At 48.5% G+C, this 13,760-nt stretch overlaps 2 protein-coding genes across 18 annotated transcripts; one reads left to right on the forward strand and one right to left on the reverse strand.

Annotated features, from left to right (window-relative positions):
- Positions 1–74: 74 nt before the first annotated feature.
- Positions 75–8,299, reverse strand: LOC122365641 (transcription initiation factor TFIID subunit 4-like). Of its 14 annotated transcripts, none has more exons than XR_006253777.1 (9): positions 8,025–8,134; positions 5,981–6,101; positions 5,543–5,771; positions 4,814–5,326; positions 4,366–4,572; positions 4,064–4,123; positions 2,801–2,924; positions 1,326–2,413; positions 75–605 (listed from the first exon to the last, which is right to left on the reverse strand). XR_006253777.1 is itself a non-coding variant. In XM_043337039.1 (9 exons), exons 2-9 carry the CDS (start codon positions 6,052–6,054, stop codon positions 402–404), a joined length of 2,451 nt encoding a protein of 816 aa, XP_043192974.1. In that variant the 5' UTR covers positions 6,055–6,101; positions 8,183–8,264; the 3' UTR covers positions 75–401. The 14 variants fall into 14 exon arrangements, 11 of the variants coding, with proteins under 11 accessions (XP_043192974.1, XP_043192973.1, XP_043192975.1 ...); XM_043337039.1 differs by lacking the exon at positions 8,025–8,134 and adding an exon at positions 8,183–8,264 and having other exon boundaries at positions 4,414–4,572; XM_043337038.1 differs by having other exon boundaries at positions 4,414–4,572; positions 8,025–8,260.
- Positions 8,300–9,255: 956 nt separating this feature from the next.
- On the forward strand, positions 9,256–12,484 carry LOC122365643. Of its 4 annotated transcripts, none has more exons than XM_043337048.1 (2): positions 9,256–9,311; positions 11,321–12,345. In XM_043337048.1, exon 2 carries the CDS (start codon positions 11,414–11,416, stop codon positions 12,329–12,331), a length of 918 nt encoding a protein of 305 aa, XP_043192983.1. In that variant the 5' UTR covers positions 9,256–9,311; positions 11,321–11,413; the 3' UTR covers positions 12,332–12,345. The 4 variants fall into 4 exon arrangements, with proteins under 4 accessions (XP_043192983.1, XP_043192986.1, XP_043192984.1 ...); XM_043337051.1 differs by having other exon boundaries at positions 9,257–9,311; positions 11,400–12,484; XM_043337049.1 differs by having other exon boundaries at positions 9,269–9,289.
- Positions 12,485–13,760: the final 1,276 nt, after the last annotated feature.

Raw genomic sequence — 13,760 nt, forward strand, 5'->3', positions numbered from 1 at the left:
GTCTTACTCAATAACCGTAATGCAGAAGCACTAACATAATCAAAATTCTGAACAGCGAATGGTGCCCAACGACATATAAACAAAACTAAATTATATTTCCAACCAGTAATGATCAAATTATAAATGTTCAGGTTACATCATAATTAACGATGAGAAATAACGCGGTATCAACACAACATAGCAGGTATCAAGAATAAAACAGCCATAACATGTAAAACACTAGTTATAACAACTTAAGTTTGAGCCAATGCTTTTGGCAACACTCATCGAATACATTAACCGATAACGCACGTCCTGAACAGATCTGACCCTGGCCATCTGATATAGGACTGGAGTTTGGCCGTTCGTTCTAACCGTTAGAGTTTGGCCACAGACCAGCAGCCCAGGGCGGCGGTCACTGGTTAGTTCCACCATTCATCGCCAGCATCCAGCAGCGTTTCGGGACGATCCCAGCCGGGACAGGTGAGAGGTGCCAGCTCACAGTCGTCCACCAGCCGCACGGTACGCAGACGGAGCAGGAGGGAGCGCTGGCGGAGCGCGCTCGACCGGTCCTCCTTCCCGTCCACTTCCTCTGAGTCACGCTGGCAGCTCGACTCCGCGACCCCCTGCCAGAAAGGTGAGACGATGTGAATGTGTGAATTCGATGTGAACTTGCAGTCGATTCCTAAAATTGGGAACGTTTAATAATGAGTGCAGTCAATGTGTTTGTCAGGTTTACATAATGGGCGTTGGCAGAGTACACAATTTCGTACGTATTTTTTGTTTGAAGGTCATGCAAGCATAGACGGTCATGTCAGAGGTGGCAGCTGATCTCCTGAATCACAAGAAACATAAGTCTACCGGTATACACCGCTACGCCATTGCACGGAACGTTGAGTGAGCACGAGGTGTTTATAACCCGGTAATGGCCGCCGTGAAGGTCGCGCCATCGAGTGGCCCACACCAACGCTCTGTTTACATGGTCGATAGCCAGGTCATATGTCGCGACAACCAACCATTTGAAATGGAACCGTCTGGCATTCTACATTTGTAACACTTATGGGCAATTGGCACTGTGCAAACATCAGACAGAAGGTCACAGACAAACAAGAACACAATCAATATTGCACGCCTATTTAGATTCGAAAGGCACACGAGCTTTAAGCCTGTTCCCGTAGGTGGACAATTATTTAGAAACCTACTATAATAATTAAGCATATAATTATATAATCATATTATATATTAAGCATATAATTATCTAATTAAGCATGGTTAAGCTAACTGAACGGACCCAACTGAAGAAAAGAAATAATTGATAGAGCCATATTCTGTTTCAGTTTACACACCTCCATTTCCTCTGCGTGAAGACCGGATGTCGTAGGCGGCATCTTCTGGATGTTGTGGTTGTCATCTTCTCCGCTGCTCTGCTGCTCCGCAGAGGACTGCATTCTCTCGGCAGCGTGCTCTGTAGCTGTCTCTGTTGCAGAAGCAGAGATGAAGACCGGTGGCGGAGCAGTGGCTGCCGTTGGGGGCGCAACAGTGGCGGCGACCACGGCCGGTGGCGGAGGCTGACGGTCCCAAGGCATTGGGCCAAACCAGGAAGGCGGCGCCGGCCAGGTGGGGCACCCGGCGGGCAGTCCCATCGGCCACTGCCAGAACCAGGGTCCGGCTGCAGCTCCAGGGAAGGCGCCGCCTGCTACGGTAGCTGCAGCTCCAGGGAAGGCGCCGCCTGTTGCGACTGCTGGAGCTCCGGTGAAAGCGCCGCCCGCTACTGCAGCTGCAGCTGCAGAGAAGGCGCCACCTGTTGTGGGAACTGCGGCTCCAGGGAAGGCGTCCCCAGTTGTGGGAGCTGGAGCTCCAGAGAAGGCGCCGCCTGCTACGGTAGCTGCAGCTCTAGGGAAGGCGCCGCCTGCTACGGTAGCTGCAGCTCTAGGGAAGGCGCCGCCTGCTACGGTAGCTGCAGCTCTAGGGAAGGCGTCGCCTGCTACTGCAGCTGCAGCTCCAGAGAATGCGCCGCCTGCTGTGGCGACTGGAGCGACAGGAAAGGCGCCACCTACTGCGGCGGATGAGGTGGTAGAGAAGGCGCCTCCACTGGGGGCAGCTGCAACAGCAGTGAAGCCGCTGCCTGCAGTGGCGGCTGGAGCGGCAGTGTTGGCGAGAGGGCCAGAGGAGGCGGCAACAGAGGGCGCAGCCGAGGAAACCACGACGATCCGTCCGCTCAGCGATGTAGGTTTAGCGCTCAGCTGCTTTGGTGAGTCCGCGTCATCATCGACAGGCCCGATCGGTGAGCCGGGTGACGGCGGACTTGGCGAAGGCCCAGTCGACGGAGCGAAGTCCGGTGGCGGTGGAGCCGGTGACACGGCACCCCTTCGTCGACTCCGACCAAAGGGACCACTTCGAGAGTCCCGTCTCTGGTTCTTGACTCGACGACCCGCTGAAAGATTTCATTTGATGATTGGGGTACAGGATGACAGACACGGAAGTAGTCTCCTACACAGTGTACACCTATCGCTCCGTATAAACACCACCTTGACATCTTGCTAAGGGTAGTCTCCGAATAGCATTATGGAGAGACAGAGGAAAAGCAAAAGCTGAAGTTTTTGAAACCTTGATGAAGTACAAGGTAAATGAAATTCATAATTTACTCGCAAATCTACCTCAATACGAATCCACCACACATAATAATTGATGTCACTAACGTTCCTCTTATAACTCATATCACACCGGAATCAATCCAATAGGACAATGCAACGCATATCCATATAATGTTACAAATATCAATCAATGCAAAAACATGCACAACAAATCAGTCGATGCTTACCAGTTGATCGGGTGCCCAACCCGTTGCGTGTGTCCGTTGGCCGACATCTGGTCTCAAGCATCTTTATACGCAGCAACAGCGTGTCGCTGACCTCCTGAACCTTCGCCAATCGCCGTGACACATCCTGACGTTGAAAACGTTCAACAATCGTCAATCTTCGCAGAATGACGATCATAAAATCTAAAGCGAATACTTTCTTAAAACAAATAATGCAATTAAATCGCCAAGTTTACAATTCCCCAGCGTTTTGTTTCATTATGGTAGGCAAATCTCTGAAAGGCTCCCCCACTCCCCCAAAGAGAAATCGCAAGTCTCAAAGATTTTGTCATTCTAGTGCGATATTGCGTGATTCAATCATTCAAATTACTGAGTGAGTGGATACATTCTGGAAAGTTTCGCAAATTGACAATTGTTGTGTAATTGTGCTCCTGGGCGTTGCGATGTGTGAATTATTATACATGACGACATGACGTTCATGAAACACGAGCCACGAGCATGCGCGTGCTTACAATCAATTATGACCACGAGCTTCTTCAAACTACTTTATACTACATTTCGTTGCGCGACAGATTATCAGGAAGTTTAATTTCCCGACGATGTAAGGAATAAGCATCTGATCTCTCATCAGTCATCATAATAGCCCAAACCTTCCAACCATCCTCTTGGACCGTCTTTAGGGAGTAAGAAATGGATACACAAGTTTACACGAACTGCCAAAATAGAGGTCATCGACCTTCGATCCAATGCTTTCTTATGGCTCTATACTTCTACATAGACCGAAACTTCCTTCTCTAGCAGAACTCAGTAATTGCAGGAAGATGCCGATAGAACGAGATCCCTCATGCATAACATTTATCTCATAAGCCGGCTTTCCTCGCAGTTCTAAATCGATTTAGATCTAAACCTGTCATGGAAACGTAGCTATTATAGTGCCGTGTATGTCCAGTGTCAACATAATCATTTGGCTAACGGATTACGGACAGCTGTCTGCTGCAAATTGACAGCTCGAACAGCACCAAGCAATCCAACAAACAGCTCGCCACCAGCTGTGGCTGCTATCGCGACTCAAACAATTATTGGAGGACAGAAAACAGCCGGCATCCCAGTTCAAAATCCATGGTGCGAATAACTTTCCTCCGAGATTCGAGCTTTATCTACAAATATAGCCTTGTTCGGGCGTGTTGCGAAGCCATTATCTAAATGATGCAAAGTGTATTTAAGTTTACCATGGGGTCAAGGCTAGCTGACCATCCCGGGACTTACCTTGGTAATATATCCGTTTGTCAGGGACTCCAGCGCTGCTGAGCACGGACGAACGCGGCTCTGAAAACAAGACGGTCCCTCACATTGTGTCTGCCATGAATAAGATAAGGTCATAGGTATTGACTGCATACACGCTTTTCTGACTCAGCTATAACACATAGACTTTCATGGTATTCATTGACTGCAAAGCGCAAACATTGAAGAGGTGGTGATAGCTGAGCATGGTTCCGTTCTCCGCCAACCGAAAGAAGTGGCACATGCCCACCATCCCATCTCAAAGAAAAGTAGCTACAACAACTCACTTAACATTTGGTGTGGGGCTATAAACAGACTGACTTGCTTGACCGCACCTTGAGCTCTCGCAGCTTGGCCATGGTGATGCTTTCACCATCATCATCGAGCTGAATCTGCAGTCTGTTCAGGGTCTGCCTGAGCCGCGAAAGTAGCGACAGCTGGTGGCGAGTGTCAGAGGCAGAGTCTTCCCGGTCGTCCCGCCGCCCCCGGTTGGACTGGAACGGGCGCCGCATAGTTTGCATAGAACGGTATGCCATCGGAGAGTTTGGAAACGAATACCACTTATGAAAGCATTTTACGCGGATATTGATTATCTATGGAAATGAAAAGGCAGTGGATGAATTAATGTTCAAACATGGAACTCTGCTCGTTTGACGCGTGAGGTTAACAAGCAGCCGTCCCGAAAATTGTTCCGATATTGCATGCCTTACATACATACTATAAGCTGAGTCTCACCTGGCGCTCTCTGACGCTGGTTTTGTCGCCAGATCTCTGCTTGGATCGCGTCTGTCCTCTGCCTCCACGTCCCCGCCGTCCTCTGTACTCGACGGCTGCCGGTGGAGGTCGGCGAGCGTCCGGCATCTCAGATGGAAGCCCCCGGTCCGAATAGCTTCCCTCCGAGTACTGAGCCTGTGCTGTTTGAGAGAGTCCATAGCTGCCGCCCGAGGTATATGCGGCAGTCTGATCGGGTTTGACAGAATCGGTGAGACTGCCTCCGTCCGATTCCGCACCATCCGAGTCGAGTCCGTATGACCCTGCCGGCCACCGGAGCGCGGGGACAGGCGGCCCTGGGCTGGCGGCCGCTGCCGGACCTGGGCTGGTGGCTACCGAAGGGGTCCGGTCCAACTGCTGACAGCTGGAGGGCGCGGAGGGCGCCGGGCGCGGACTGACTGCCGGACTCGGACCACTAGCAGCCGTAGGTGACCGGCTCATCAGAGCGATACACCGCTCCACGGCCATATGGTTCGGCTGGAACCGCAAACGAAACCATGGCTTAGCGTAACGATTCATCAGAGTTGATAAGAACAAAACGATCACTTATAAGGAAACGGAAGTGGATTGAGAGCAAGTGAAAGATGCGTGCATTTTTGTGCTAATCAGACATATTCGCCACTCGCCAGTTCAACACTCCGGTAAATACCAGGGATTTCCTATTAACTATTCCAGTTCACACAGGCCACTTACCGTGTCAGCGTAGCTCGGGAGGCGCCCCAAGTGCACCACCTCCTCTCCTGGTGAGAAGAGTAACTGGGAGGTCGCGGTGGCGGCCTTCTCCGCCTGGTGTGGGGCCGGGGCCGCGGTAACGTCGGGAGAGAAGTGGGTACTGGCGTCTGAGGCCTGCGAGAAGAGCGCCACAGGCCCGACCTCCGGCGACAGAAAGGTACCAGCCCGGGCGGCCAGCAGGCCCGGCAGTCTGCGGAGGTGATACAGAGTCGGTACATGGATAAAGATAGCAATGGTGGTAAATGGTACTAAGGTTAAAATGGATTATAACGAAGCCGAAAGCAGGTGTTATTACATACGTATTTATGAATGTATGACAGCTGTTTTGGACACATGTAATATGATATGACACATGCATGGGAGCCAAAACTGAACGACGTGTGCAGACGCTAAACATACCCCAACGCAGGAGTGAGTTCATCTGCAGACTCCGGCACTATATCTGGCGTTTCCTTATTTGTAGGATCATACATTGCGTCAGAAAACTTTTACTGATGCATCTCAGGACCCACGCTCTGACCTGAAAGAAACACGACGCATGAAATCAGTCGCAAATGTCGTTCAAGTCGAAATCAATAGGTACCTAGGTACCTAAAGAATGGCAAACTAGCATGAACAGATGATATTTGGGCGAGCCCATTCCAAACAAGTACCTATATATGGTAAAATAGCGCCTTCTAAATCAGCTGGTAGATCGCCAACCATGCCACCTTAGTCCAATTGCATAGATAGAAATAGTCACCGAGTGGGCGGAGTTTTTATCAGTGCGTGGAAGGTATATGTACCTATAACTTGATTTGATTGCCGTGATCACTCTCATTTCAGGCTGTTGCACTTGCCTGCACCTGTTCGCAATTTTTCTGATCGTTCTTCCACCCAATGGGTAATAATAGTGTAATTCCTCATTTATGTACGTATACCGTGGCGTGTTTTGTACTTGTATTGCCGTTTTAATCTAATAGGGGTCGGGCAGCGGACGCTGCGATTTTGAACGGCACTATCAACAATGCCGGTGAGGAGCTGGTATATGTAAAGAAACAAAGCTGTAGACATATGGGCGAGACCTGAAAATTGCACTACCGAAATTGGAAGACTGCATTTATGAACACCAAAAATCATTACAGGGATGAGCAGGGATCAAGCGGAGAAGGAGTTCTCTATATACCGTAAAGAAGGGCTCTGCGCGCCACCGGGCCGAGGTACTTGATCATCTCGTTGGTGATCCCGTCCGGTCCTGGTGACTTCTTCAGTTGGATAAGTTGTATCTCCCTGATCAGCTCTTCCTCGGAGAATGACGAGCAGCATCCGGTGTGGTCGCCGTCACAGCCGGCGCAGCAACACGGGCTGAAGTTCGACAGTCGTCCTCGCGCGGGTCGGTCGATCTTCGGCGCCCTCACCTGGCGGGAGACATGGACGTGCTGGGCGGCAAACACGTTGGCCTTCTCCTCGGCTGTTACGAGCAACCAATCTCCAATCCGCATCGCCTCGCCCTCTCGGTGGTCGTCGTCCACGGCGCCAGGAGCCGGGAGACTGGCCCACGCTGGTAGGCCGGTTTAGCTCGCCGTGCTTACTAAGTCCCGGAATTGCTCCCTGGCTACTCGTTTTTCCACCTGGCTGGCCCGGTGCTTAGCCTCGGTCCAGCGGGTTCTCGTTGGGGGTCTCCCGACTTCACGTTGTCTCTGGCTGCCCGGCGCTCTTGGATCGCCTGCTGGAGGTCCGGGTGGAGGGCCCGCGGCTTGGAGTCTTTTCTAGCTCCCCGGGAGATGAACTCCTTCGCGGCGTCCTGGACAGCTGAGGTGAATCGGGTGGCCAGAAGTTGAGCCGTGGCCTGTGTGGGGGGGGGGGGGGGGAACGGAGAGGGCCGCCTCACATGACATCCCGAACTCGACCCAGTCGGCATTGTTCAGTGGTCGTTTGTTCAGAAGTTCAGTGGTCGCCTCGCGTACCTACCCTGTCGGCCTGGTTTTGTTCTCCGCCGTCTTCGTTTTAAGCAGGTATACCTCTGCAGTTATATTAGGTCTTGCTTGATGAAAATTATGCATTGCAATGTTTTGTTTCACTCACAGAAAGTACGAACATGAAATCATGCTCATCGCTGGCGAATGCGAACGGAATATTCGGCCACATTAATGAGAGGGCGGAGGGCCGGGGGCTACGTAAGTTCACACAATCACAATCAGTGGCAACAAACCTTGAAAAAACGTTGCTCCAAAAAATGATCCAACAATCTTATTTTGTAGGCGAGAAGTCTCTGTCTACTTCTAAATAGTTAGCCACCGAAATTGATTGAATATCGCCGAATTCGGTTGCTACTGTTCTGTTCCGACCCAAGATTCCTTAAGATACCAAATGAGCCACGGTGACTATAAATACAAATTTTGCATTGCCAAAAGCCAAAAGCCAAAAGCCACACGGCAGACCACGATACCATGACGATACTCACTCAGCAGCATGCCCCACCGGCCAGATGGCCTTGCACCGGCCCCCACTGACCCCACTCAGCAGACGCCCCGAGGCCCGAGCTGCCCCGAGCTATGACAAAAACAAGGAAGCAGACAACCGAGTTTCGAAAAGGTCATCTTTGGTTGTCTAATGTCTAACCCCGCGTTTGAAGTCTCTCGGACGACGAAGATTCAACGCCGTCCGGCCAATCACGTTTCATAACTGCAGCCCAGCCCTCGCTGACCTTGAACGGGATTGGCCGAATGACGTAGAATCTTCGTCGTCCGAGAGACATCGAACGCGGTAATGGTGAGGATGACTTTTGAGACAAGTGAATATAAAATTGATGTCTAATCTTTTTTGTTTGCTACGTTATGACAGATGTGTATTTTAAATATTTAATCAAATAAAAACTAACATCAACAACACGTACATTAAAGTAACTTCAGATCAATTTCTGATTATTCAGTGATGATATTATATTGACGTCATTGAAACACATTTCATGACGCCTGACAGTGAAAATGGCGCAGTTGTTACGTTAGTGTGACGCATGCGTGCACGTGCAAGGCGCGTGCTGGGCGTGTTGCGTTGCGTGATGTCTACCGCCGAAGTTCGTTGGTAGCACTGCTGCTCCACGGCGTACATTTCCTACCAGCCCATAGGGTTTACATGTTAAATGGCCTGTTTTCGGCGAGCGATATCTCGGTCAACCTTTGAAGGAATCAATGGTTCTTAGTCTCAAATGATAGATCGATGAATTTTCTTTCGACAATTCCTCTACCATTTTTCACGAAACCCAGCCGATCTTCTACGGCGTACAGGGTAAAGATTTCTCTGCACGCCAGCACCCGCTATCCGCCTCTCCGATCGTCGGCGCGCGGTCCTCAGTAGCGCAGTCGGTAGCGTATCGGGCTACGGATCCGAGGGTCGTGAGTTCGAATCCTGGGAGCGCTGTATGATTTCGGCTAGAATTGAATGATGTAGAATCTTGAATGTTTGCGTAATCAATTATTAATAGCTAATTGAATGTGTCTGCGCACTAATCGGCCCCTAAAACCTGTTACTTAAGAAATTTAAGAAATGAATGTCACGTGCGCGTCACGACTGCAAACCATAAGCGCTACCATATTCTAGTTTGAACTAACTTTTTGCTAGTCCCGACCACATATAGTAGGTTTTCTAGTAGTTATACTAGAAATTCCTACCAAACTTCGTCCTACCCTTCACTCAATATACCCTGATGTCTACAACGGATGGTGTGGGGTGATTTATTTATTGTATTTCGGTAAGTGTGGGGAATAAAAATGTTTTGAATCTGTTTTTGATGGAATTGGCCATGGAGGATTCATTTGGGCTATAGACTTCTGGAATAAAGAAATGGAAGCATCAAAAAATTGATTCCATTTGACCATTGATTTGGACGTCACATAAATGCAGACAATGTCTAAATTACCAATCATATAAAAATGAGCAAATGTTTCAAGAAGGAGCATGTCTGGTCTTGAACAGAAATGTTGGAACTATCTACTGAGTATGTTATTATTGCTCTTATCATAACAATCTGCATTCTACAGGTAGTGAAAGGTACCTAACCAAGAAATTGATTTGCGTTGAACAGATACCTACCTAATCAAAATATTGAGTTACATCAGCTGGCTAATCATTTTTTGATTCACAAATATGCAAAATATGCAGAATGATATTTGCTGCAAATATGCAGCAATGGCTTGCAAGAATACATTATTTTGCTATTATTCTCATTTAGTGGCATTCTCAGCACCAACAGATTGAGGAGCCTATAGCAATAGGGTGTCTGGACAAAATTTCAGGTAGTTGCAATGCAGGCGTAACACTTCTGTCTATGTGGCACTGGCTGGAGGTAGTGTGACGGTCTGTGACCTTGAGACTGGCGCTAGCTAGTGTGTCACAATTTAGTGAATTTATTACGTCTCGGATGTACTATCAATGTATGTTTTCTATTGATGAGGGAGAGATTACCAAGCATGACGACGGGGGGTTGCAGGTTCAAATCCCAACAGTGGAACAGAAGACAGAATTTGGTGCAGTGTACTGTATTAATGAGGGGATTTCATTTTTCGTCTGTAGGTACCTTTTTTGTCCACCCATTTTTTTGTCTGTACATTTTTTTTTGTCCAGACATTTTTCATCCAATAAATTCTACGTCTGTGCACCCACTGTTACAACTCCAAGGTTCAGTGAAAGCACACCATGATGCTATTTGACTGAGGCAAGTGATATCATATCATAATAAAAGGTACTTGGGGCAAGGCAAACCAGTGCAGTGCCAAAGGCAATGCGGAGAGATCACAGACAATGGTAAGTCAAATATTTATAGGTTAAGTGGTTGTGTATCTGGCTTCAGGCCAAAGGCTTGAAGCCTGAATCCTGATGCATAATCACTTAACCTAAAAATATTTGACTTGCCATTGCTTGCAATCTATTCATGCAAGTAACTTTTTCTTTATCCCCCAGTAGGCAGAAATCAGTAGGTAAGGTTAGCCGTTAGGTAAGGTTTGGTCAACTTCTAAATTCTGCTCTGTGTGTTCACCATTCACCATCCCTGATCCCACCCAATGTTTCCCTTTACTATTTTACGTTTGTTTACGTGTTTGGACAAATAAATGTCCAGTGTGTTGTTTAAAAAAAGGTTCTTAGACGAAAAATGTCCTGACGAAAAAAAGCACAGATGAAAAAATATAGGTACTGACGAAAAGATGTCCGATGAACAATTGTTGGTACAGACGGAAAATTGTGCCGACGAAAAAATGTAGGGATGAAAAAATGTGAGACAAAAAAAGGTGGACAAAAATCTGCGAACGAATAATTGTTTGACGAAAATCTGCTAGACGAAAAAAAACGTCATGGAATATCTATCTAAACCAATCTAAACAACCTATCTAAACAAAAATATCACGGTCATGGGCCTTTTTTCAACACTAACGATACATTTGAAGTCAAAAGTGTACGGGGACCCACAGTTGCTACTGTACAGCGACCCTGAGTAAATCGTCCCAGCACCCTCACAGGGAACAACGATAAGCTGTCAGAGGGCACGCACTGAAAACTCAGCTGCTCTTGTACAGGGACCGGCAGTCGATATCAATGTTATCGGCTGTTACTGGACAGGACAGACGGCTAGAGTTGGGGTTCGTGTACAGTAGCAACTGCGGGTCCCCGTACCAAAATGAATACAAAATGGATTCCATGCTCATATATGGTCATGGCTCCTCCCACCAGAATCAAATTATTGATGCCTCCATATTTTGATTCCAGAGGTCCAGTTTGCCCAACTGAATTGATATTTCATCATCAAAATTGTGTTTCTTTGATGTAAAAAACTGAAGTTTTACAGTGTTTCGCGCAACTATGGATCTCAAAGAGATAGAATCGTTCGAGGCACTCGTCCTATTGAGCGCGGCAACAGACACCCCTGAAAAACTGAAAGCGTTGTTGCAAAACAACCGGCTCATCCGCAGAATGGGAAAACACTGCTGCCGGTCGAAACGGATGAAGGAACGTGTGTTCGGCCTTGATGCGGTTTTCGGAAAGGCTTGGGGATGTCCCAAGTGTTACAAGGTCGAGTCATTCCGCAAGGCAAGCCTTTTTGATCGGTCACACGTTGAGCCCATGATGATTCTGAAGATGGCTTATCTTTATGTGAGGCAGAATCTGAACGTAACGGACATCCGTTCAATGGTGAGCAATCCACCAGCCGTAGCAACCGTCACGGACTGGCTCCAATTTTTCCGCGATGTGATGTCAAAGAATGTCATGGAAGAAACCAGGGGGAAAATTGGAGGCCCTGGCAAACTTGTTGTGGTAGATGAGACTGTGCTGGGACACAGGAGGTACCACCGGGGCCAGCCCATCGCCCGTGAGACCTGCTGGGTGCTCGGCATGTATGAAGTGGAGACAAAGACTGGCATACTAGAGTTCATTCCAAATCGCAAACGAGAAGAAATAGTCCCCCGTATCGTGTCGAAGGTGGAGTTGGGCTCAGAAATCCACACCGACGAACGCCGAAGCTACGCTTCACTGACAGCGGCCGGTTACATTCACAAAACTGTGAATCACTCTCAGACCTTCATGGCACCAGATGGTACGCATACCAACCACGTGCTAGCGTACTTCTCACGAGTCAAACAGCTGCTCAGGAGGAAGAACGTTAAAGGTGTCGACAGGATTTCGTCATATCTCGACGAATTTATGTGGCGGGAACGCCACAAGGATTCCTTGTGGCCAGACTTCATCGCTGCCATCCAGCGGCGGTACAGATTCCACTAGGTGAGTAGGTACATAGGGGCCGGCCCAAACCCATCCAAAATTGTATCAAACAAACCTAACCCAACCTAACACGTTTCTGGGGATTCGCATGCTGGGAACGGGAAGGAGTATATGTTAGGTAAGGGTAAATGGAATATAGCCTTTCTTTTTTGGTGTTTGCTTATTTATGGCTGGTTGTTTTGGACATATGGACTAAATAACTAAATAAGTACTGATTATCAGGACAACCAGTGACAGGCCCATCATTAAAATAGGATTTTGCTTACTTTGGCCTGAATGACACGCAGAAATGCTTCACTCACTCCATTGGTGCCTCCATGGTTTATGTAGGTCAGGTAGGGGCATGGGGCCCACGCCCTCTCAATTGTTACACTGTTGTAAGATTAGCCTTGGTGCTGCCTGGTGAGAAAGGCCTTGGTATCCAAAAAAATATCATTAGAGCCCTGCAAATACGCCTCTGAAGCGAATTAGCAATGCATGTCCTTCATCCCATTGCCATCCATTTAAATTTCCGGGGGAGGTGTCAATTCACCACTCAACACCTTAACTTAATTTGAACTGTCTGACAGATGATTAAGACAGGTAATCTTCCAGCAAGGTAGCAGTTACTAGCAAGTAAGATTATCCATTAACAGAAATCATTTGGAACTTTGACGGATAACAAATTGATATGTATTCCTTAGTACCTATCACCAGTATAACGCCTTTTGGGGCGACTAACGGAGCGAGCGAGAGGGTGGGCCTTGCACGTGCGAAATTTCGAGGGGCTACCTCCAACTGACTTGTGCACGGCACCTTACTAACGGGTCTCTAGCAATGTGCCAAATTTGAGCACAATCGGCCCAGCCGTTCTCGAGATCTGGAAGCGGCACCCTGCACGTGCGCACGTGCAAAATGGGTCCCAACTGACTTGTGCACGGCACCCCTAACTGGTCCCTAATCGTGTACCAAATTTGAGCCCCATCGGTCCAGCCGTTCTCGAGATCTGGAAATGACCCCTGCACGTGCGCACGTGCAGCAGCACCCCAACTCTGGCACATGGATATGCAGTGCCTAGTGGGTGCCTACCTACATGCCAACTTTCAGCGCAATCGGCCAAGTAGTTACCGAGATATTGCAACAATTACAAAACTGACACCTCTTCGTTTTGCACGTGGCACGTGCATAAGGGGTCACCCACATGCATCGGGAATAGTCCAATAATTGGTAGAAGGAATGAAGCTACCCTACAAAAATTACCGCGTGTAAATCGGCCAAGTGGTTGCTGAGATATAAGCCTCGCAAAAGCGTCCGCACGGCCGGCCGGCCGGCCGGCCGCTCATGCTCAGAAATTTCCGTTAATCTAAGGAAAGACTCCGCTCGCTTCGCTCGCTCCGTAAAAATTTTAAGCAGGGTAACTGAGCCCGAATCTTAGGGCTTAAATTCGTCA

The sequence above is a fragment of the Amphibalanus amphitrite genome, unplaced genomic scaffold (assembly GCF_019059575.1).
Source record: "Amphibalanus amphitrite isolate SeventyFive unplaced genomic scaffold, NRLGWU_Aamphi_draft 000753F_arrow, whole genome shotgun sequence".
Lineage (NCBI taxonomy): Eukaryota > Metazoa > Arthropoda > Thecostraca > Balanomorpha > Balanidae > Amphibalanus > Amphibalanus amphitrite.